General features: G+C 41.3%; 1 protein-coding gene across 1 annotated transcript in view; it reads right to left on the bottom strand.

Moving 5' to 3' along the window:
* Positions 1-26,787, bottom strand: part of sez6b (seizure related 6 homolog b) — a 123,454-nt gene that overhangs the window by 32,794 nt on the left and 63,873 nt on the right. Inside the window, exon 4 of the mRNA XM_069534478.1 lies at positions 9,687-9,876. Within this exon, the coding sequence (XP_069390579.1) occupies positions 9,687-9,876 (190 nt within the window). The remainder of the gene's footprint in view (positions 1-9,686; positions 9,877-26,787) is intronic.

Genomic DNA, 26,787 nt, shown 5'->3' on the forward strand with positions numbered 1-26,787 from the left:
TGATACTGTAACTTTCAACTAACGAGCAAACAACACACAAAGCAATAACAGAGAAGTTAGGAGCGTTAGATAAGGAAGGGTCCCCCTAAATGATGGGGTTGGTATTTCATGTCTAAAAACAGACTGATGGTGCAGTTTTTGAATAAGTGAATCTTAAACCTGAGTTAACTACGTTTGTTTATATTTTTAGGTATAATCTGTACAGAACTGTAATTTGTTTCACTTGCCTGAAGTATTCACACAGCCAGGCCACAGAGAGCAAACAGGAACTCACATTAATCTGGAGCTGTGCTCACGTCCAACCGATGAATTCAAATTCAAATTCAATATTCACCTTCGTTAAAAATAACTCTGTTTATTGCCTCCACCAACGCCGGAGAAAAAAAAATCGTCTGGCTCTTCAGCTGCTAATTGCAAAACTGTGTCCTCCAGCTGGTCTCTGACTGTGTGTGTTTGCTGCTGAGGACAGGACAGTGGACAGGAGTGTGTTGGGACTTGTTGGCTGGAAACAGATGCCTGGTGAGAGTGTGAATACAGTGCAGGGGTCTCACTCGTGTGAAATCGATCTAGTGGCCATGAGTTAAGCTTGACTATGTCTTGTGTGACAGGGGGTAGAACCCTTTTGTTAGACTTCACAGTATCTGATAATTTATGGGATAAAATATATATATTTGATAACATTCTGCCCATATATCCATAGCATATAATACATACTACTAACCCTAAACTTCTAAACTAGACCTTGCGATCAAAAACGTAAACTAAAGGGGGAAGAAAACAAAGTCCGGATCATTAAAACCACAGTGTGGCTATAGTGAGAATCTCTGAAGTGAGTTAGCAGCCCCTTACTTTTCTTTTACTACAACGATCTAGTTTTAACTGCTGAGTAAAATCTTTCCGTAGTACAGTAGAAATATTTCTCGGCTCCAATATAAGGTATCAAAATAATCATATTAGTAACGGCATAGCAACTCGACGTGTACAAGGAGGAGCTGACATTAGATCAGAGCTTGTATTCTGTTTTAACTGTATTCCAGACAATTTCTGTTTTGTCCTAATTTCGCTGAGATCCACTGGGAGGGAGTCTTGACGGAGAGAACAGAAGAGAAAAACAAACAGAAAGTTGGAGAAGACAGACAATAGCTGCCCTGAGGAGAATCCACTGGGGCTGCAACCCCTCCTCTCTCCACCCTCAAAAGGCCATCAACTATGATAAATAGCCAGCAGGAAAGAGAGGATGAAGGCACAGAAACACCCACGTGGAGATCATACATAAAGCAGAGGACCACAGATGAGCCGATAGAAAATAAGAAAGAGGGAAGAAACAAATTGCTGGCAGACTGCGGTCTAATCTACTGTATGTTGCAGTGAAAAAGCAGCTCTCCTCTATTTGCCTCGCTCCCTGGGAGTCAATGAGGCAAGGAGGGGACTTCTAACATACTGTGCAACCCCCCCCCCCTCTGCCCCTGCAATCCATTTTATTTATGCTTTATTGCAGCAACATCTCAGCTCAGCGGGGGGCCTGTGGCTGTGGGACACGGACATGTTGTTATAGCAAAATCACCCTGCCGTTTGTTTTTCAATTAGCCGAGCATGGTACGGAGCACCGGACCCCCCGTCCAGAGGTAAATCACCCAGCAGCAGCCGGCAGTCTCCTCTGAAGGCCAGGCGCTCTATAGGCCGGTGAAAGGACATATGGAGCTCATAATGACAGGGACCATGGGAACTCTCTTGAGGGGGAACCAGCGGTAGCTGATGCCACATCTTTGCCGCAGCCCAACATACACAACCCCCACAAGGGAATGTTCAGCATTTAAAACCACCTGTGTGTAGCATCATCATCAGCATCATCATCATCAGTACTTCAGGAGATTGACGCCCTGCTGATCTCTCACCCAGCGCCACCATGTCAGGTCTGTACACGACGCACAGGAAATATCAAACTGTTATTTGTATGAATGGTTAACGCCGCCTGAAGAACAAATTCTATCTCCTGTGTCTGGCTGAGTTTTCTTCCTCCTTCAAGTAGCGTCGGTTAATTGGAGTCTGGGAAATTGTCCGTAGATGTGAATGTGGACGTGCGTGGTTTATCTCTGTGTCAGCGCTGTGACGGACTGGTGACCTCTCCGAGCCGCAGCCCACGTGTGAATGAATGGGTGGGTTGGTTGTAATTTTGCCTTTTCCTATATATGTGGGGAAAATGTTGGATTTGGTAAATGACATATAATGAAAGTTTGCATAAATGGATATTGAAACTACTTTAAACATGATGATTGAGAGGAAATTGGGTTTGTGAGAGAGAGAGAGAGAGAGAGGGCCGCCAGGAAGAGAGAGAATAGACAATTTTTGGACTCTCTTATTATCAACATTTCAATGACTTCATTACAGTGAGAAGCACTTCAACACAGCAGGATAGGGAACGCTGCAGCAAATTAAAGAGTCACCTTACAGGAGGACCAGAGGACATTAAGACTTCTGTTTTTCACATCATGTTTTTTTTCTGAACCCTTCTGCTTGAACGTGTGATGTCGGCTCTTTGGTGCCGAGCGTGCCGTGGGTTTAGACGTTTTTGCTCCAAAAGAGCAGCTGCCTGCTGTGGCTCGAAATGAGAACAGTGAGGTGAGTGAAGTTGCCATAAAGCTCAATAAAGCTCGGAGAAGATTCGGGTGATAATTCTCGGTTGGTTCATCATTTTCACATTTTTATTTAATAAAATCTTATTGCAAAAATATCGAGTTTAAGCCGACGTAAATCGATGAAAACTCTGAACACAATATGTGTTGTACAGCAGTGAGCCTATAGCAGTGGACTTTTAAGTAAACACCAAATTGTATTTATGGCGAATGAGCTCAGCAATTTGTTTCAAAATATGTCTTTGGAGTCTTTATCCAACAATACAGTGTAAAACGTTTTTGTCTCCCTCCGTTGGTTTCCAGTCTCACACAAGATGTGTGACAAACACTGAAAACTCTGCACCCCTAGTGTGTGGGTTATTTAAAGGGACACTCCATTGATTTTAAGTTTGGAACATCAGCTTATTCATCATGATTAGTGTTGCAGTCTGTGGAAACAACTCCGGGGGAGCTTTGTCCAAGAACTAATAACTCCGATGATGTCCTCAGGCTGATCTCAGCTGGGGCTTGGAGACTACAAACTGCCTGAACTAGAGGTGGGTCCAAAAAGGACATGTTTTAATTGCACTTCCCAGCTACAGTACGCTGGTGAATTACAAGCTCTTTTTGGAGTTTTAACCATATGGTTACTCAATTTACTCAGTTTCCATGGTGATGGATCCACTTATTACAATTGTGTTGCAGCACGACCCATATACTGCGCAAACACCATCTGTTTATTGAAGACCGCGTGACGGCAGCCAAGAGAAAGACGACAGTGAGCTGGATTTGTTTTATTAATCTTACTTCTGTTTGCTGCAGATGTTGTAAAAGTGCTCGGAATCAAATGATATCACCTCGCATGTCAACACATGCAGCTCCACCGCATCCGCTGATGGAGACCAGGAGATACAGATGAACGCTCTGGGTAAAAAAAACAATGGCAGGAATAACAAACATATTGATTTGTGTTATGAAAAATGTTGGAGCTTGACCCCAACTATAGGGACTACGAGTATATTTGACCATTTGTGTCTGTAAGTCCCTCGTCATTGTGGAAGTACTGGAGCTGCCCATTATTTACCCCTATTTATTTATCTGGCAATGAGCTCGTACACATTCATGTTTATCTCCATGCATTTAAATGTCATCATAATATAAAGTAATAGTTCAAACACCTCCAGGTTTCAGGCCCAGTCACTGAATAAGGGTGTACCATTTCCTGGACTTTGTCCAGACAGCACTGTGTTTTATGGAGCTGTGAAATTTCCTCTCCCTAACAGAGACAAATGAACTATTAGCAGTCTTGCATTTTACATGGACTGATGAAAAATAGATACATCTTTCTCCATGTCTGGATATCAATACAGAAACTGACAGGGGATTCATTTACGCCTCGCTCATCGAAGCTCATAGAGAATAATTGGGCGTGACAGGCTTGTACAGGACAGGACAGTGTGGGAGGGAAATATCCTTAAGTGATGAGATTCAATTTCACACAATGTCGTAACCTCGGCTGTGTCGGATGAGGCAGGGCTTTGAAGTGTGGAGTCTGGATAAAGGGCTGGTTTACTGCACAGTTTACTCAGGACAGCAAAGAGCCATGTCAGGGTGAGCTGCAACATTTAGATCCCAACTTCACCTGATGACTTCATGTGTCATCATTTTAAGAGAACAGAGAAATGCATCTTTCTGCTGAGAGATGTGTTAGAGTTCTTTCACCAGGACAGTTTGTCTGAATCAAGGCTGGAATGGATGGAGAACGATGATAATTAGATTATATGCAAAAAAAATATAGCGCTAATGAACTGTGCTGTGAAATGAACCCTTTGGGAAACACAGTTCAAACTGGGACATTTGGAGACAGACAAAATACAGAGAGGTCCCTGAAGAAAACCTGCCTTAAAGCACATGCAATGGTTCAGCTTCCAGCATGACAAAGACCTGAGGTGGACACCAAAGACAAACGCTGCTGTTGTTTTCGGAGTGGCCCAGCCAAAGCACAGACGATGAGACTAATTCCTGCAGAAGGGGTTTCTACCATGTTCTGAATTATGGTGCTGAACACATTATGTTAATGAGGGATTAGGATTTTTAATGAGTTTACAAATATTCTAGAAACATGTTTCCAATATGTGCAACTGAAGTAGATAAATGGGAAACATATTTATCCATTAACAATTAAATATACAACACAACTCTATGAAGTATTGTGAATACCAACAGCCACTGTATTGAGTCATAATTATCAGTATTTCTTTCATGAAAAAGCAACATAACATGAACAGATGTTAAACCATGACAATGTTAAAATAAGTCAGTTTCTATGGATATCACACAGTTCATCATCATTCTTTCACAACTGTAGACGCTGAAAGACAAAGTCTATAAATAACAGCAGCTCCATGACTGCTGTCACCTCTTGTTCTACTGTGCTCTACCAAATAAATTGAGATCAAAAGTTGTTCTATTTCAAAATGACACCCAATGACACTGCTCCTTCTTTTTTCTTTTTTTTTTTTTGCTTCTTTGTCTGGATTATTTTCAGTAGTGCTGCTTCTCTTTTCACCGGTGCACGGTGCACTCGATCACAGAACAGCAAACGTCCGCCTCTGGAACCAGTGTTTGGTTTGTCTCTTCTGTGAGAACATGGCAGTGCAACATGTCGGGCCCCATGGAAGAACACAGGTATTCACAATTCTAAGGTAATGGAAATGACAAAGACTCTTGTTGAAGACAATGAAAACACAATTATGAATGTGTTCAATGAGAAGATCCCTGGACCGTTTGTTTTGTGCTTTGCATCCTCATTCCTTCCTGTCTGTCTTTCCTCTGCTCTGATGTTTTGCTTTTGTTTGGACCTCGGATTGTTGTTTGCTTTTGACTGAATTTGAATTTGACTGTCTTGATTCTTGTGTTTTAACTTGAATTTAACAATGTGTGCTACACTCTGATGTGAGGAGAACATGCAAGGAAGTGTCCAAAAAGCTGTGGTTTGTCTGAGTGGCTGAAGGACATAATTACACCCCTGATTCAGCCTTCACCCCAGCATGCAGCCTGACTGATGAGCTTCCTGTGCAACCCAAGAAGAAAGTGTGGATTATGAAGAGGCTGAGTTCCCAAGTAACCCAGCTCCCAAGACCTGAAGCATCCAGTGACTGCGAACCTAAGCGGCTTAGCAACCCGTAACGGCCACTGCCCAGGTCTTTGATTGACACCAATCCAGACCCCAAGCTGGTTCCGACTAACATCAATTCTATTCCTGAATTCTGATTCAGCCAGACCAGCCAGCATATCTTCTAAACCCACATCTGGTAGGATCAACAGAAGTCTGGAAGTCTTGAAGTATCTTGGGTCCGATCCAACATTGTTTGCGTTCCTTTGTTAGGAGTTTTTTTTAGGATTTGACTGGTTAAGTTTTTGTGTTGGCCTGTCCAGCTCTCTGTGCCTGGCTATCTGCTCTGGCAGTATCCTTCTCTGCCTCCAGTGGACGCCGTGCTTCACCAGTGATCTTCTGCTCTGCCGCCAACTACACCTGTGAGAGCAGCAACTTCCTAACCAAATGTTATTTAGAGTAATGTAGAAACTTTTTCTACCCTCTGTAACTAAACAATAAAGAAAGAGATATCACCCCCAATGTATTTTGTATGCTTGACTGACTCAATTGAATGCCAGCCTATTTGTCTGTGCTGTGATTCATGGTAATTGCTCATATTGCAGTATTTTAATGCAACTATTTAACCCCCCCCCCCTACTTAATTAATGGAATAATTCTGTAGCAATTACATCTTCATAATGACTAAAAGAATATTGGATACATGCCATTTAAATGAATGTGTCAGCATATAAGTGGTTTATAATTATCTAAGGAACAGTATGAGCTCGTTAGGGTTCTCTGAGATTCACCCATTCACACACATATGTATACAGTGCATCTATGGGCAGCACTTTTTTCTATCAGGGGCCATGTGGGGTTCAGTTACTTGCCCAAGGAAACTGGGATCAAGCTCCGACCTTCTGTTTGGAGGATGACTGCTCTGTCCCTCAGCCACACCCCCCCCCCCCCCCCCTAGGTACTGCCACTTGATGCCAATGTTTAATATCAATATACAGATTTATCTCTTTCAAGAAATATTAACAAATACATGAAAACATGCACACGATTCACTCCAGCGAAGCTAATTTGAGTACTTTTGTTTGAACACAGAAGTCACGTGTAGCTATAACAGAACAACAACAACACAGTCTCACTTGTATGTAACCTACTGATGACTCACTTGTCATAATTCAGAATCCTTAACCATTTCTCAAAAATATGCCACAACCAAAAACAACCTGGATGGGTTTTGGAAAATATCATAAATAACTACTTCGGGGTAAATGACCTTCATTGTCATAGTTACGATGGCAAACACGTGATAGATTACAGAACGACTGTGGTATGGTTGAAAGAACCACTGACTCACCCATCCACCCTGACGTTCTCCCTACAGCCTCTTTTTGTCCCATCATAATTAGTGCAGTCACTAAATGGCATAATGGAACACGATAGGGCACTTAACAATGATGCACGACTCTGGGTTGTAAAGAGCTGCATACATAAACAACCTATGGGACCATTATCTATGGGAAGACAATTTTTCTTTGCCTGGTAAAATTGTTTTTGGCCACAGAAAATAGAAAATGGACTTCTCTGGGTCATGCATTGTAAATCACCTCACACACTTAAATGAAGCTATACTGTGACATTCCCGGTGCCTGCCTTCACATACGATGTATAATGGCTTCCCGATAAGTGAGAACATTGGCCGGGGACGCGGTTAGAATTTCCAGGAGGCCGTTTCATACATGTCAGAAATTATATATTGAACATTCATCCATGAATACAATTGAATGTCTACGCTGCCTGTCTCTCATTCTCCTCCACTGCTGCCTGGCCTGCACTTTCCTTTCTCTGCCTGGGAACAATAAGTGGCACCAGCAACTCAATGTGATGAATCCTATCTCGCCCAACACATGCGCTCCTCCACTGCTGTACACATTGAGTGTATTGATCAGTAACCTTTGTTTCAGTATTTCAGACAAAAAAAAGAAAAATCCAGGCTGGGAAGGAAAGCTTCTGGAAGGGTTTGAATTGTGAAGCACAGAATGGAGGAATTCTGTGGTGCAAATCTGTGGACAGTTTCAGCCAAAAGTGTGGGAGCTGTAACTTGCAGACGAACCAGTGCGTCAGTTCAAATTCAAATATTGAAGGAGGCTGAGAGGAGCACAGGAGGGATGAGCAAGGAACCATAGAAACAGTTATTTCTGGTTTAAAGCTGCTACTTGTACGTTTTCTCTGCAGCTGGATTTGGTTTCTTGCTGGAAGCGGGTGGTGATGATGGCCGCTCGCCGAGAGCGTTTCCAAGACACACGTTTATAAAGCACCCTCTGAGCAGCGCTGCTTCTCCAGGACAGACTGGATGCTACAATCAGTGCATGTAAAGGCCCTAAAATCTTCTACTACTGCAGAATATTACAATATCCAGATCTTGAATGGGGTCACGTTAATAACCTATTCCATTCTACTGTTCTGATTTTGGCCTTTCTCCAAATTATGTATTTTCTGATGAAGACATGGGCCTGCTGATATTATCATTAGGGTGTCAGGAGCATTATTTGGTCATCGCATTCAGAATATCTCAACTGGGGGTTTACCTCTTGTTATAATTGTGCATTTTACAAAATACAACCAGAGAACAGTTGATGGATGAATTGGATATTAAAAGGTGAAGCTGTCGGGCAGATGTCAATCAGGTGTTTTACATGAATTAGGTGAATGCTGAATGGAAATGGTAAGTTTTTTAAAACACTAAGTCGGCCAAAATTGAAATATTTTGTCAGTCAGGCCGGGAATAACTGGTTAGCGTGCTTTCTGCTAACTGCTTTCCACCACCGGAGACAACTCGTGACAACCAACGGAATTGTTATGTACCATCTTTAAAGCTTCAATCCAAACAATTCCTCATAATTATCCATTATATATAATTAAATCTGTGGTGTATGGGCCACATGTGGTGTGTGTATGTGTGTGTTTGTGTGTGATAACTATCAAGATAAATGCCATAAAGCTCATTTTGAGGAATTATTTATAATTATCACTTAGTTACACGCTCAGAATACTGTTGACCCAATTGGAGCCCACCTGAGAGCATATCCATGTTCCTTATACTTAACTGCTAAAATAGGTTTCGTTCTACAAATCTTTTCTAACTTAATATTCAAAAGGTTTCATCCGGTCATGTGTATTATAAATATTACAATAATAAACTTAGTGACCTAACACTGATGCAGGTCTGTCAGTAAATTGGATTTTTATCATTGTCTTGATTTACCTGTAATTACAGTCGATAAAATAACTTAATAGCTTCAACCATCCACCAGTATATAGGCTTCTAATGTTTTTTTATCATCACTGTTCAAAGATGCATCAGAAAAAAGCAGCATGACAAACCAGTAGTTCTCCTGTAAGAAGTAAGGAGTCAGAACAGCTGCCACCCTGAAGGTCCGGGGCTGAAGTCATTCTCGAACTATACGAACTTTAACAAATCATAAATCTACAAAACGATTATATAAATGTTGTCAGTGACTGGTCCAAGACACACTTGTTTATTTCTCTTCTCAGATCTGTGATATATTTAGCAAATCGTTTTGTGTTTCGTGATCTTTCAGGGAGAGAAGGCGCCAAAAACTGCTTTTTCTTATCAGCTTGTCAAGTGATTGTTGCTGTGACCTTCTATTAGTTCATGATGTCTGTGTTGAGGAGCCTCAGCACGAGTGTTATTGCATATTGTCCAGCTAATTTTCAACTATTTAACTCAAGGATTGCCCAATTGGCCGACGCTGAGAGACCAAAATATTCCATTAAGAGAAAATAACAAAACAAATCCCGCATCCTGTTAAATTAATTATGTGGTTTTTTTCCTTTGACCGTTGCATCCTAAAGTAACACCATGCTTTGTACTTGAAAGTCAATGCAACAAAAAACTTTCACTTGAGCATTCCAGTGGAATCTGTTGCGTAGTTCAGACTTACATTGGTATCTGAGCAGGACGGATCCGGCCTGAGACCTCTGGCTGTGGAAGCGGATGGAGATTTGATTGCTGTGGCTCCGTACCACCAACCCCCTCATCAGAATGGACTCGTTGGCCAGCATGGTGTTCTCCCCGTAGCCCACGTCTTCAAACGCCACCTTGTCGCCCTCAGATAGGTTCACATTCATCACCTGACAGAAAACAAAGAAGGCATTTGATTCTTTATATATGATGTAGACACATTACGACAAAATAAGATAAAGATTCAGGGATCTAGAGTCGCTCAGAACTAGAAACAGGATACAAGACTCTGCCTCATGCCAGCTGAGGATGTTCGATCTCCCACAGGAGATGATCTCATTCTACTCTGGGTAGCATTAAAATTATAGTCCGGTTTTAAAAAGCTAGAGGTTTACAGAGTCAGTCATCAGGATCTCAGCAGACTGTTTTTACTTCTGATGTTCACACTGAAAGTTATAGGCTGTTAGTTCCACACCCTCAACACAAAGCAAGCTCCATCTACTGCGGAGGACGTGTGGATGTGGCTGAAACTACAGGGGAAAAGAACAAAGCATGGTTTGTTCTTCACATTGTGTAAATTCATTGTGAGCTAGTAAGAACTCAGCTAATTCATTCTAGTACTGAATGAAATATTTTCTGATTCACTAAGGGACTGTGCAGGTATGAACAGAAAACCAAAAATTACCATATCAGAAAGTCTCTTTACAAAAATTAAATGAGTAGAGAGCTGGCCAGAAAGTCGGCCTCACCCCGCCTCCCATGCATATGTAAATTATATGTAAATTCCACTATTTACATAATGTCTATTTGTAGTCATGGTCGTTCACATCAAAATTGCACCCACGTAATTCTGGATACCTTTAATAGTGGCGTAAAGGCTGTGCACAGAGTTTATCAACCGCTGCGACTGCAGAGGGACACTTTTCTAATTTCAGATCAGACAATGTAATGCTGCTCTTGTGAAAAGGGCTTCAGGGCACAGGAGTGCCAGCCCTCACGGTTTCATTCTGCCTAGTTTGTGATGAAGGGGTTATTACCCGCACAGTTCAAGGGCTCGTTGACCCCAGTGACCATGACCTTTGTGATTCAAGCTCCGTCTGTGACAAGTGTAGTGCAGTAACCGACAAACTGTTTTTATCACGAACATCTCAGCATGTTAAGTATAGGAACCCGTGTTTGAAGTGAGAAATATGAAAAAAAGCCAAAGGACGATGTGGAGTGATTACACAGCAGAAAGGCCTGATAATTATAACAGCTTGTCTCCTTCAGTGACGGCGCGTCTGGTGACGAATGTTGCTTTTATCAGCTTCTGTCACAGCAGGTGCATCTTTATTCAGGCGTTAAAAGGAACAAGGCTTCTTGACTTCACATGTTCCTCCGTAGATCATATCATGTGCGTCCTATCTCACCAAGCTGGGAGATTAATCCACAGCCCTCAGCTGAATGACACTTCTATTACGTGAATCTCCAAATCCGACTTCAGAGTGTTTCTAGGTGTGAACATTCAGATTATATATACGCACACACAGTCTAATTTAGAATACTACTGAATTATGATCTATCAGTATTAAAAGTCAAAGCTGTTATTCTGTTCCTCAAAATTATGTTTAGAAGTTTTTTTCCCCATGAAATAAAATCTCTTTTTGGCCTCAAAATGACTTGAGTGTAACTCTGCACCTTTGCCTCATTAGGTATTCATGGTCTTATGAATATGCAAATTGACACAATCTCTATCCCCACCCACCCTCAGCCGCTCGTCTGCAGCTCGTCTGCAGCTCTGACTCAAACCTCTGCTCGTCTTTGTGTTGCTACTGTACGCTACACAATCGTGCCGATGTACTGTGAGAGAAATTCAGGCGACCTGTTAAAAGCGGAAGCGAAGACAAAGAAAATAATTGTGCAGAGAATGATAATATATTTTAATATATCGCTCTCTACAACATTCTCTCCGCTCCGCTCGACTATGTCATCAAAGAGCTGATGATGTGACGCTAACATTAGAACAACGTGGATCCCAACCACCAGCTCTGACTGAGCTACCTCGGTTAGCGGAGCTTGTAAAATTATGATAAATAGCGACACCTTTATTTAGCGGTTCGATCCCGGTCTTCTCCATACTGCAGGCCAACGTGTACTTGGGCAAGATACAGACACACAAAATTGTGTGAATGGCAAAAAACTGTAATGTAAAGTACTTTGAGTGTTAATCAAAGCTAAGAAACGCCCTGGAGAAATAGACAATTTATTTTACCGATGTTTCTCGTAATGTACAAAATAAATCCCATGAACATCACGAAAAGAAATATGTTTTGTATTACCTACAGATACTGAGGGAGACTGTGAATACGCTTCATTTCTTTTGCTGTGTTTCTGCGCTCAGGGACAACGAAGACAACAAAGACGTTCGCTCGGCCAAGAACGATTAAAACTCAATCTAGAAAACTGTGTAAACAAAATGTGGTTGACATTGTTGTATCATTGATTCTTGAATCGTGCTGTGAAATTGAAATAAAATGACTGCTTTAAAAAAAAAAAAAGGTTGGCACAGAGTTAAACTTAGCAGGGATGAATTTAAACTTAGCGTCAGAGTCTGGTGCAGAAGCAAGTGTTTTTATCTGGGATGAAATTGTATCACTTTAAAGACCATGAGTCGACGAGGCTTGTTTATAAAATAAAAACTGTGTAATCATGTTAAAAAAATCGAGGTTGAATGGTTTTCATTTCCCAGTTTAATTCTTAAAACAACCGCTCCAGTATCTTTTTTTTCATTTAAGACACATCACACCACTGCAGACAAACTCCAAATTCCATAATCAGGGTACGGAACGACCTCTCCTCATCTGTCATGTTGGAGGGACTGGGTCAACATCTTCTAATGGCTCCACACCTTTCAGTCTCAGTGAGTTACCACTCTCATTGCTGGGTTTTAAGTTCAGAGCTGTGGTGTGAATGTGGTTAGCGTCACTTAGCAAAACAACTGGAGGCGGAGAGAAACTTTGCCTGTGTGTCTTTCCCCAACTGTCTCTATGAACCAGAGAAAAACTAAGCAAGGTCACAAACTCTTTCAAACACATGAGTTCTTCTCTTCTTAAAAAGACTGATTCTCATTCTCACACTTAAAGCTTAAAGTGTTTTCATCTATTAAACCATGGCCAAAGTTCCACACACAAGTTTTCATAAATAAGGGACGATGGTCAGAAAATAAAGTAGACACTGAGTTTAGGTTACGTTGTCAAACTTATTCACACGTCTCCTCCGACAGCCTTGACACACGACCGCAGTTTAGCAGCTATGTTACAACTGTTGGTTTAAAGTGTGAAATGAAAGAGGAATTGATGCAACTTAACACTGGTTATATTACACTCAGCACATTAATCAATTATAGTGCACTTACACCGAAACTTTACTTGCAGCCCACGTACAGCAGGAGCCCATCCAGCCTGAACGCAACATGAATGACTCCCACTGTACCGCGCTGCCTTGTGTATAACAAGTCATAATGTGCCGTTAATGAACTCATGGACACAGCATCAGGATAATAGTGAAAAGCGGAACAAAGGGCATCGCAGAGTAATCACATTATGCCTTCAGCTCAGGGATAATAAAACACTTGAGGGAACATTGGGAGACATAATCCAATTTGCCCTGGCACCAGCCCAGCTTCTGTATAACTGTACCTTACAAACATAATCATGAGGGCTGCCCCCCCCCCGGCCTGGAAGAAGAGTTATTACTCGGACAACATAAAGGGAACGTAATAGATTTTGAAATCCGAATCACGTCGTTCATCATTTATGGAGAGAAATTAGACTCAAAATGGTCTTTTCTGTTTCGTGGCCCATGAATAATATGAAGATTCACAAACGTGTACAATGATGTATTTTGTGAATTTAAGGGTTCGACTCCTCAAGAGAGTATTTTTCTTAAGTGACGTGCCTCTGTAGGAAGTCAAAGAAAAACTTTCGATTTGATTTTATCCGGTGGTGATTTTGTCCTTTGTGCTTGTATCAGTCGGTACTTAGTTAGTGTAGCCTAGACTGAGCAGAGGTTGTGGGGCTGTGCGGCAGTGCAGAACCATGGTTTGATGGTGTGTGTGTTTATTCTTGTATTATTTATTTTTGTCTTACATTTTAATATTCTGTTGTGTGCTGTTTGATGGTGCTGGGGATCCAAGTAGAGTATGTCAACGGGTCTAGATTCTAGAAGGCTAAGTCATAGGGACATGGGGTCTATCTATCCATCCATCTCTATCTGAAGTGGGAACATGGATTAAGATAGAGACAGAGCTCAGGGAACGACAGATGAAAAAAGAGAAGAGAGGAAAGAGAAATGTAAGTTGTACATAGTTGGAATGCAGTCAGTTTACTATGAACCCCTAATCATCACATAATTAATCTATATTTCTGTACTGAATAAATAAACCCCTGTGCTAAAGGTTTAAAGAGAATCATCTGTAACATCAATTTACTTTATAAAAGCAACAAATGACAGTTAAATTACTCATCCGACACGACCTCGTTAAGTAGAAGCTGACAACTTTGAGGGACTGCATGGAGGATGTGTGTGTGTGTGTGTGTGTGTGTGTGTGTGTGTGTAGGAGATGGGTGAAGCAAACGCAGCAACACAAAGAAAGAGATGGGAAGAAATGAGGGGGAGAAGCAGCGTAAAGCAAAATCATGTAGACTGTCGTAGACTGTATTTCTGTGTTATATATTCTCCCTGTTCTCTACAGAGACACTTTGTTGATCTTGTTCTTTTGTGCAGACAGAGAGTCGGGGCCCAGCAGGGAATAAGGGGTCTATTTACCTCTAATTGCTCGCCTCCTTCAAAACATCACACCTTCTCCCTTTATCCCAAAAAAAATTATAATTGCTGAACCTTCAATTTAAATGCGTCAAGCTGTGTTTTATATATTCACTTAATATCACGACCCACATCATGACATGGGCTCAGTCTGCTTCATGTGTGTTCCTAATAGGAGCTGTGTGTGTGTGTGTGTGTGTGTGTGCTAATTAACGACAGTAATTAAGAGGGAGGTGAGTAAATGATGTCGTTGTCGAGGGAGCATCTGTTCCAGCAGGAGAAGTGGGTCATGGTGGAGAGACAACCGTAAAAGGCCACTAATGATGAAAATCCTCGCTGACTACCTAAGCTGTCAGGACCGCAGATGTTAATAGGCTGAGTTTCACTTTGCAGGAGAACTGAAATCAGCCCGCCCTCCAATTACACCTCTGAATGAATAAAGACGGTAATGATCTCATCAGCCATCCTATTTGCCTAAAAGATCCAACCGTTCATGTGAGTGTGAATGAATGTCTGCCAAGTGATTGACCGGCGACCTGCTCAGGAGTCGGCTTGTATTGGCTCCAGCCCACGCACTATACCCACAAGGATCTGGATCCATAGATCTCATTAGATGGATATTAAATCTCATGACATGAACTTTCATGGACACACAAACACTCTCTAGTTTATTTTGAGGCGTCCTGACAAACACCATCCCGTCGCCAAAAATATACGAATGTGTTTTGATTCCGCGGCTGAAAATAGAAGATGACAAATGCTCTATTTCCCTGAACTCCAGTGAGCTTTGGAAAATCAATGAACCTGTTTCAACTAGGCTGCATAAATATTATTATATATTAAATATTAACTTTTAAAGTGCTATGCTAAGTGTTTGCTGTTGCTACACAGTAAATGCTAGCACCAACATTGTGAATGTATTACCTTTTACTCGCCATGAGCTTTCTACAGCGATGGAAATCAACACCAAAGCCAAATCCTGTTTTGCTTCTATTTCCATCGCAGCCTCGCCTCTGCTGGATTTAGCATGCTGACCCGCTAGCCCCAACACAGCTGGGCTGTCTCTCCCTCGTACAGCGAGTCACTGTATCATCCTGTCTGCCCTGAAGACGTAGTGCCGCTCAGAGGACGGATCACAAGATCTGTAAAGATGCAATCACGGCTGAAGGTCTTGAGCCGACGACCGTCGCCACCACCCGAAACAACGTCCAATGACGGAGAGCAAAGTTAGCTGTTTAAATCTTGGAGCTGAGGGCCACGGACGGTCAGAAGGTCAGTATTGGTCTTTTTTACGGGATTTGAATAAACAAACAAAAAAATTCTGTATTCAGTTAAATGAGACAATTAATATAAACGAAGCGTTCACGGACAACTTAACATATTCATTAGATCCCACATACCAACATAAATGGACCATTTTCAGTTCTCTTTGCTCGCTCCACCATACAAAAAAAGCTTTTATCAACTAACAAGTAGCTAATACATTAGAGATCTGTACAGTACTTTTCAATTATGAATGAACTCTACTGTTTCTTATAAGCGCGCTGGAATACTTTCATCATTTCTCCCGAGAATGACTTACGCAATAGATTGCACCCATGTTTCTAAAGCATGGAAACCTTCTCTCAGCCTCGGTGAAGCTCGTTCGCGTACAAAGATCTTTGCAGCCGTCGTCTGTAATGACCAGACAGAGATAAGACTATTAATGTAGCCAGGCACTCGCTATCTGCAGTTAACATTCACTAATCCACTTAAACCACAACAGCGGCACACTTACCTTTGATTGCAGTACTTGTACTTTCTTCCTAAACTAATTTGTTTCTCACACACTTTTCTTTCCACAGTCGCCATATTAAGCTTTATCATAATTCTCCTTCTACTTAATCAGCCCCTGGTTTTAATGACTTTTATAGGCTCTGAAAACATTTGGCTGTCAGTGCCGGGATGGATCCTCCACTCTGGCACAGTTTTGGTTTCAGAGGTTCAAGCATGTCTTTCTTTGTTTCTCTGAGCTTCTTATTTTACTGGTGTACACTGGGTATGGGATTAGGTGACGCCACGTTCTTCCTGTGCTAAATCAGGACTTAGTAATGTTTCGAATCAGACTGTGATTACAGCTGCTGGGGCGCCAATCAAACCTGCTCAAATCATGAGCCAGCACCATGTCCTGAATTCGGAAAATAAAACTAATCATAGATAACAACAAAATATATATTTTAAATTCATTATAAGCTTATGAATCAGTTTAATGTAATTTTTAATGACAAAGTGAAACACTTAAGATTTGAAACTAAGATATCAGGGGCCTTATTATTTAATATTATTTAATATTAGTCTCTAACAAGTGGGCTGGAGCTGAGTACCCTTACATTTATAATATGTGTTTATAATGAGTGTTACCATCGTGATATATCTACCTTTACCAATGCACCTGATTAAATCCAATCGCAACTAAATCATAACATATAATTATCTCAAGGCACGATCCACAGGTCGAGACCTTCAAAAATATACAGAAACCCAGAAGTTCCTATAAATAGCGAACAACTCATTATCAGGAATAAACCTTTAGCAGCACCAGACTCAGTGTTGGCAGCCGTCTACCTCGACCATTCCACCTTTCTTTGAATTGATGTGGTATAAAAAAAAAAAAACTAAACATGTTGAATGGACGGTCATTTCATTGCATTCAGGTCTGTGATCGACATCTTGGTCAGGACGAAGGACAGGTGGACAACAGACAGTAATTCATAGGAAAGCACCTGTATCCACTGACTGATGAGCTCCATACTTCAAGGCATGATGTGTCACATGTGCCACCAAAGGTTACAAGGAGGCAATAACACACATGATCAATGGTCCCCGCTGAGCTGACACCTCCCGCAGGCAACGTGTAACATGTTTGTGTGTGTGTGTGTTTGTGTGTTTATTTTGTTGCAGCCTGTATCTAAGGTAAACACACGGTGACCAGTCGTGTGTTGTTATATATCTTGAAGTGCACATTTAAATCCACAGTGGTGGACAAAAGAAATCATTACATTTGGGAAAACATTAAACAACATTCTCTCCTCACAGGTGTGTGCCAAGGTTGTTTTTTTTTCAGCTTGTGCAGAATGTTGTGCTGTTGAACAAGTCGTTCCTCATGCAGCATAAATGCTGAACTACACACAACATAAGATGAACATGGTTTTCTCTTTGTGCATAAAAGAAAAAAAGTACAGCTTTCTTTCAGAGCCCTGTCCTTGAGTGGCCCTGTAGTAGAAGTTGCGCTCTCACAGGAGCTCCGGCTACAAACACAAAAGAGAGAGGCTTGAGATTAGTCTGGCTGTTTGAAAGGAAATTGAACATTGTGACACAGCAACCAGAAAAGTCTCTCTCTCTCTCTCTCTCTCTCTTTTGGTCTGCGTTTTATTCCTTTCCCCCCCGAGGACAGCCAGGTAATCATTGTTTCATGGGCGGCATGAATGCAGATGGGCAGATGGTCATCTGAAAATACGACCGGCCCACTGAAGGTCAAGTCTGTAAAGCCTGCCCTCACAGAGACAACAGCATGCTTTGCTTGGCTGTGTGAATAAAGACAGAGACACTGAGAGGACAAAGAAAATTAAACTTCCCTGTTATACATACATGTTCTTTATGCAACATTGTGCATGAAGACGAGAGAGTTAGAAACTGTTGAAAGACCGTCTGTGATGAAATATATAATGAAGTACACTCACAGGCAGTGTTTGATCTGCACACCAGCTTATTCAGGCAATGATCCAATCAGTCAGTCACGTGGCAGCAGAGCAGCGGATAAAAATCCTGCAGATACGTGTCAGGAGATTCTGTCTGTTGTTGTTGACCATGTTTGTCTCATTATTTACCATCTTCAATCGGCTGCAGGATCATACCGAGCAAAGTAAAAGTCTCAGACTGGTTTTATGAACATGACAGAGAGTTCAGTGAACTTCGGTGACCTCCGCAGTCACCAGATGTGAAGTAGAACCTGTGACAGGGTTTTTCTCTTGGAGTGTTTCTAATAAAATGCTAACTGAGTTCATGTTTAACATGTGTTGAATCTGCAAAGACATGGAGAGAATATGATATAATCGACCTGGTGAAGAGAAAGTGACTTATTGGTGAGAGCATTTATCAGATGACACATCGGAACGTTTGCAGATCTACACGGTCAGAGGAATTAATCAAAATAGCTCCCTCCTCCCTAAATCACAGTTTTAAGCCTCCAAAATCCTAAGTGCTCCAGTGGGGAGGCTCTTAGAGCTCTGTGCATTGAGAGACTGTCAGCGTGAACGTGCACGACCATCATGACTGCAGGGATGGAAAATCATTTATATATATTTACATAAGCTTTATGTCGAGGACTGCATCCAGTTCAACTTTACTCACCAGCAGGATTGAATCCTCATTTTCCAAAGCAATGGAACAGCCACTCACTTTACGTGTCTGCACTTATCTTGTTTTACATTCACCTTGCCAATTGCTGTTTCATTATTACCCCAGTCCCGGCATGTCTGTCAGAAAATTGGTTTTATCCAATATGCCTGAATGAGGGGGTGAAAAAAAAAAAAAAAAAAAGGACTGCACAAGCTGAAAGAAAACATAGAAAAAAAGAAATGATGAGCAAGTAAGATGAAGGTGTAAGTAAAAAAAAATATTTAGATGCACTGCACTGTGCTGTATGCATTGACAGAAACAGGGTGGAATTTACATTCATGGCCTTGTTTGTCATTGCAGCTGGTGCTGAAGAGAATAAATCACATAGAGGGGAATAGAATATGTATTTTTTTTCCCCAGGAACTGGAAAGTGGACTCTAGGATATCAATATTAGAAGAAGTGGGAAACATGGCGATGGTATGATAATATTTGGACTGTTCCTTGGAACCCGAGTGAGGGAGGATATTTTTCATTGGATGGGTAACGGAGTGATACTCAAATATTTTTTGGCTAATTGACTGATTTATTTTTTACAAGTCACTATGATTTAATATGAATGAGTGACTGCATGAATGATTAATGCATAATAATAATGTAGTTACTTGAGAAAGGACAGAGTTATATATTTATTATGTAGGTTTATAATTGGAGTGCTCTCTTAGCAAATTATTAACGATTAAAAAAACTTCCACATTCATTCATTGCCAATTACTCCTAGCAGTACAAATGAATATTATTATATGATTAGTTCTAATTACTGCAATGGAATTTTGCATTTCCCTTCAGGTCTACTGAGCACTGTAGCCTCTTTCAGCTTATTGTTTTGGTTTATTCTAACTGCTCAGATGAGTTGTGATTGAACCCGGTGTCCTCGACCTGCCCGGCATCAAACAACTCATGCACAAAGTCAGTGTACGAGCTGGTGACCATGGCGGAGCATTTAACAGCTGATTTGAGGAGTAGAAAATAATTCGAGTAAATATTTGACTCACCAAGTGGACAAAGAGGAAATCTCAGTAGAAGCTCAGCAGTTGTCAGCTTGGTCGTCTGATGTGAACTGTGGTTGTGTTAAATAGCTAAAAAATATATTTCTGTGATAATAATTAATGACGAACAATATTATTGTGTTTAATTCCCTTGAAAACGATTGGAACAAAAAGGCCAGTTGTTTTGTTTCTGTTGTTACGCTGGAGACGTGTGGGTTTAAGATCAGAAGATGAATATGAAATTAATTCCCTGTTATTAACATCTTGATGTGTTTAACAACTTAGGACGTTGCCCCTTTTGTATCAAACAGCATTTTAGGCAAGCAAAAATGAAAAAATATAAAGTATTCAATGAAATTCAGTTAATATTTGGTTGCATAAGGTTTGCTTGCAGTAAATATACATCAAAGCTGTGATCTTCAACAAATTGATTCTTCATATGTGAAGCTTTTCTCTCACTTTGCTGCAGCCTCTGCTAGCTGGGAGGTTGTTGATCTATAGGAGGATTATGCACAAACCAATGTACCGCTTAAGAAACCTTTGAGAGTGGGTGTAATAATGCAGTTATCTTTCTGAACAAAACCAAGCTCACTTTAAAGGACTGGTATCTCTCAGCATGAAATGGCCTTAACCCCTCCAACATTTGGTCATGAGCCTGTGGAACCTGTGCACCTCGTGGATGATGGTGGTTACTTACTTTAACTAATTTTCTGTAACTGCTCTCACAGGTTTTCTGTCGTCAGCTGCTGCTGTTGTCCTCGGCTGACTGGTTTCATGTCTGTTGTTCAACACACCAGCATTTTCTTTTTCCTTTTTCAAGACATTCCACTCTGTGCGATGGCTGTGACTCATTGTCTTCTACTCTTCGCTTCAAAATCTCTTGACTTTCTCCTATAGGCAGATGTCGGCTCTTGGTTTTTGAAAACGACTGACTTCATACTCAGTATGAAGCACAACTTTACTTGAAGTGGCCCAACAATTGTAACTGACATATCAGCTATCCCCAGATTCTTCGTGGCAAACCCGTCCTTTAAGAATAGCTTTTACAGAGTAACTGCAGTTTTCCCATTCTCCTCAGTGCTTCTGTGAGGTTAGCTGAGAAGCTATATCTTTCTCACTGTGTCAATAAAGTGTTAACACAAGCCGAGCTCTAATCGATGGAACAAGTCGGAGCAGAAAGGAGCCTACAGGTACCTTTATTAACTCTGTGCATTCAGCTCAGCCTCGACTTCTGACAGCTGCAATCTTTGTAGCCATCCCTCAAACCGTTTCTCTTCTGTTCCTCAAAGTATTACCTCTGCTTGGGTTTTCAGGATCATTCTGTCGCCAAGCCAGAACAATCCTATTTTTCAGTTTGTTTTTATGTATAAAGGATCCTCGGGGAAGCTTAAGCAAAGGCTGGGAAGACAGGAGTTTCTAAAAAGCAAAATGGAAAGTCAAGGGCAAGAGGAAGGAGATTGCATAAAGGTGTGAGTACAGCCACTGATGTGTACATGTATATGTAAGCGCGCGCATGTGTGTGTGTGTGTGTGTGTGTCTTCAAGTGGTGAATCAAAAGCCTTATGTGCAGGGCTGCAAAGAGCTGATAGCTGACCCATCAAGCGTGGCTCACCTAAAGCAGAATAAAAAACACCCACATCAGAAAAAGCCCCGGCGGAGGAGAGAATTTCTAGAGTGCAGTGCTGCACGGTGCACATCTAAAAGGCCTACCTCAGCCACAAACACACGCCTCAAATCCTCAGCCAACAATGGACGCTGACAAAAGGCGGAGCTGAGGGCAAAGAGACTCGAGAGAGAGAGAGAGAGAGAGAGAGAAGGGTGGAACAGGCTTGTGTCCTTCACTCGTCACTCTCTAGCCTTTCAAGCATATTCCTCCTTTCAAGAGCACACCCGTACTCTATGTTGTTTGGAGTAGAAGTAGAAGTTCCCTCCACCTGATCTGTGAACACCAGGTGGATAAAGCACAGTTAAGGTCTGAGTTCGTGGTTTGAGTCTGGTGGAGAACTGCAGCACGGTGGGCAACTGGGACAAATCGCCACTCAGTGACTTTTGTAATTTGTTTCTGAAGACTGACACAGACAGAGACACGTGTATAAAATGTTAAATTCAAACAAAGCAAGTTTTCTAACTTCACTCTGCTTCTTAAAATCTCTGTATCTTGAAGAGAAAGCATTTGTAAAGCACTAAGGTCGGTGATCAGTAGGCAGCGTGGTGGTGCAGTGGTGTTGGTTCTCTGTGGAGTTTGCATGTTCTCCCCTTTGTCTGTGAAGGTTGTCTCCGGGTGTATCAGCTTCCTGTGATGGACAGGCGACATGTCCAGGGTTTCCCTGCCTCTCCCTTCAGCTGGGATTAGCTACAGCCCCTCTGTGACCCTCAAAAGATATGTGCCAAAGATGAAAACTGTATCAGTGGTCAGTGGTGAAATAAGTAGTCAGATCCTTTTCTTCAGAAAATGTCTTTATAAGTACAAGTCCTGAATGAAAGAGGTATTTATGGAAAAGTAAATAAGTGCTAAGTTGTATGTATGGATTTCGTCACTGTGCTGAAATCCAGCCACAGCCACATGAGCAGCAACTTACACCATTAGCTGGTGTATCACTTCATGCTACAGTCATTCCAGAAATGCCTCTTCGGCACAGGACTGATCAAAACCCAGTCTCACATCCAGCTCTCGCCCCCAGTTGCTTTTTTTTCTGGGGAGCCGCACAAATCAGAGTCAAGATCAACCCCAATCAGTGTCACTGCATGTTTTTCACACCATCGCGCAGGCTGACGGTCGCAGGAACAATTACCAGATGATACAGTCACAACTCTCCTGTTGCCAAATTAAGTGCAACTCCATGTTTCTGTGCTCCCCCACAGTGATGTTAAGTGAGGCTCCGCATGGAAATCCTATAATTGAACCTCGCGCAAGTCTATGCTGGTTTTTCCTGAGGACGACGTCGCAGCCAGACAGGAGAGGAAAACATTGCTGGGGAAGGAAGCACTCATCACTGATCTCTCTTCTCCCCGGTGATTTAATTTATATTTAATCCTTAACAAAGAAAAGTGCATTATCATATTACAGCAACAGAGCGGATAATGGCCAATAGAATAACTCCGGCACACGCAATAAATTCACGAGAGGGAAATTATGAGAGTTGGAACTAGGAGAGAACAGAGTGTCTGTCAAAGCAAGTGTGAGGGTGATGTAATAATAAATGCCATCTGATAAAAGATTTGAAAGTGTGTGCATGTAAAAGATGTATGTGACTACTTGTTTATGTGATTCTGATTCTTTTAGTTTCTATATTTGTAGACGAACAGTGTTACTCTCTGCCCCTCTGTTTTATCATCGTGACATCGTGTCCTATATTAGGTTCAGCTGTGACATAGTTTGATATTTTCATTATGTACTGTATTTTTTCTACTTTAACATCATTTGTACTTCATTTAATAATATAGTCATATGTCTTTTGTTCACTGATTGGGACCTTTAAGTGTTTATTTTATGCATTCCTTGGTTTCTACAGTCAAATACTTGTTTTCATACCTGCTATAATAAATAACAAATCCATGGAGAAGTATTCAGTGTATTCAGTATATTTACTGTACATGCTTGGGAGTAGAGCGACAGCACCACTCAATTCTGTATTCAACAGGTGTTGTAATAAATAGTTTATCTCAAAACAACACTGAACTGCTGTCCGTGTCTCGAGGGCTCTTCCACACCAACGAGAGTAAAGAGAGAGAACTCCTGAAATCTTGAGGCACTTTGTTGGGACGAGTTTGTTTTTATATTTCGATTCATAATTGTTGTTTTGATTCTGAATAGTCTTTTAATGGTAGAAATCAATCCCTCTCACAACACTGGGCTTATTTAATATAATAGAGCTTTTCGAGACTGAAAGAGAGAAACATTTTTAAAGTTTAATTATTTAAAGTATTGTGTAGAGCGAAATAGAGAGAGAGAGAGAGAGAAAAAGAGACAGAGCGCCCTGGCACTACAATAGACTTGTTCCAGAGCAGTGGCGAAGGAGTGCAGGGGTTGTTTTATTGAACGCTGCCTCTATAGAGCTGTTTGACTGCTGTTCATTGAGCCGCTCACTGTCTGAGCGTAAACACCGGAGTCGTGAGGGAGAGGCAGCTTTTCCACAGATGAAAGGGAGATCGGCCCGGTTCAGTGTGGGCTATGCATCATGGGAGTTTGAACAGACACAACAGTATTCCACTGCCTCTCAAACCAACCACCTGGTGATGTAATAGCTTCAGGATAATGTAACACCATAGCCGGTCACAATGAGGTCACAGTACGTGGCGTTTGAAGTGATTACTGTTTTATCATTTCAGTCATCTCGCTATTTGAATAAATGCGATTTGCTAAATGAACATGGTGACGTGTAGGATGTCGACTGAACTTCGGGGAGTTTTTTTTAATTCTGCCGAGCTTCTGCATCACTCCACCCTCCGTCAATGCCGTTCAGGTATCCTGTGAGAATTCAAATTGCCTCTGGTTGGGCCTGCCTGCTGAAAATATGAAATATGAAAGCGAGACGAAAACAAAGTCGGGAAAGAGATGGGACAAATTTGTGTGAAGTCACATGAAAGCTAAAATCTGAAACCAGCTTTGAAATGTTGTATATTCTCAAAAGTCATTATCTACGAGCCGAGCCTCTGCTGTGTCACAGCTGGAGGACACATGCAACAGCAGGTAGCTTGGAAACTCCCTTGACCGTTATACAGGCTTTTTTTTTATTTTATTCCATCTCCATAGTTCTATTTCAACCAAGGGAATAAAGTTACGACAATTTCACCACTCTGCTGTTTCTCTTTTGACCAAAAAAGTAGAACTTACTTTGGCATCTTTCAGATTGATTTTGCTGTCTTTTCAGTACAAAAGCTCATACTTCCTGCTCATATGTTTCACATTAAAAGTCTTTAAAAGTAATTATTTAAAGGGCCGAATCTCTTACCTTGTGGGTGGAACTGCATAAACACATAAAATAGGGTTATATAAAAAGAATGTACATCATAAAGTAGTAGTGTCAATAAATCAATATGTTTGTGGCTTCCTTCATTGTTTATCGGAGCCTTATAGATGATATATATTTTGTTTCATACAATATATAATTTTAACCTTCGACCGCTAATGCAACCATGATCCTCTCAAGAGACGTAGGGTATAAATTGTAAATATTCTCATGCAACACCTCTTATTTTATTTTTTTATTTTAGTTTATTTTAATTTCTCAAATGATATTTGTGTTATTATACACATCACAGTAGTCCATAATCAACTGTATTAAAAAGTATTTGAGTCGGGGGAGGGGATGAACCTTGGGTTTTACTTTATACAAAAGAAAAAACTAATAACCAGGCTAATTTATTGTTCACCTGCTCTTATGGAGTTAGACAGTATCCATTAATAATACAACAGTATTCGGGTACAGTATTTGAACTGTAATATGTAAAGTAAAACAGATGCACAGACAGAGTGCATCCCATCGCCATCCTTCACTGATGAGTGAGAAAAGCTGGCTGTGTGTGAATGATGAAATGTATATATTCATACAGTGTGGGCCTGCCGGGGCGGCTGCCTTAACACTGTATCCTTTCCTCTGGTCAATGAGATCCTGACAGACTGCTGCAATCTAATCAACACCTCCACTGTTTTTAATCCTGCGACCCAATCTATTGCCTTCTCCAATTTCCTCCTCTCTGAGAGGCAATCACAGAGTGTGGGGCATTTTAATAGCTATTTGGCAGAAGGCATTTGAAGGCACCGTGAGCTCGGTACAAGGGCCTTTCATTAGATTGTCATCTTTGAGTGATGTAAAGCACTATGGATGGCACAGGCACAAGGGCAGGGGAGGGACAGTGGAGTGGATGGTTGAGCTGTGACCTTGTTCTTACGGAATCTCTGCAGATGGATAACTACATCTACCGCATCCATCCAGTGAACTCATGCTGACTGAAATGTATCACACAACAAGAATGTCCTTTTTGATTCATGTTGACTGTTCGTCTTTAATGGACTCATTCAGGATCAGTAATCACCGTTTCTGACAAATCCAAATGTTTCAGAGGATTCATTCTCAGAGGTTTTACACTGTGTGCTGCACTGGTGAACTCTTATTACTCTTGTCGCTATTTATTCATGCATCAGTTGAAGCAGGTCAAAAAACACATGTGGGGCATTTTGCAGTTAATATCATATTTAATTAAAAGGTAAATGTAAATTGCAGCTCTCCTGTATGTAAAGTCATAACACAAATGTCCACGTGCTATATCTGACCTTCAGGACTTTGGGTACAGGGTTCAGATTAACGCTGGCCGTGGGCAAATGATCAGAATGTACAAGCTGACATTTGAGCTGCGACACAAATTCAGGATGCTGATGAAGGCAAATGCTTTACAAGCCCATCCTCCGCCCCTTAACTTTTACACCGCAGTACATGGAGGTCATACTGATCACTGCCACCGAGTGTTGCCATTTAATGTAAATCTCTAATGCAGGATGCAGTTTGCAGAAGCTTGTATGGGTGGAGTAAAAAAAACTGAAACTGGCAAGCCACTAATAGCTTTCAATGACTTAACAGCTTTCCTTTTCACAACTGGATGCTCTGCTGTGCACACACAGCAGCAGAATGAATGAGGAAATTAAGTGTGTTTCTTTACTGCACTGTGCAAAGTTTAGCCCGTAGCTACAGTCTCGTGAATTTGTTTTGAACTTTTTTTTTTTTTTTTCCTCCCACAGTGTTTCCGTTGCAATTAACTCTTTGAAGGAACCTCTCCTCTTCTGACGCAGCACAAAGTAACGAACAAGCCAAAGGGTAAAGATACACATGTTTATGGTAATGAAGCTCATGCATAAT

Source organism: Paralichthys olivaceus, chromosome 11, assembly GCF_024713975.1.
Source record: "Paralichthys olivaceus isolate ysfri-2021 chromosome 11, ASM2471397v2, whole genome shotgun sequence".
NCBI lineage: Eukaryota > Metazoa > Chordata > Actinopteri > Pleuronectiformes > Paralichthyidae > Paralichthys > Paralichthys olivaceus.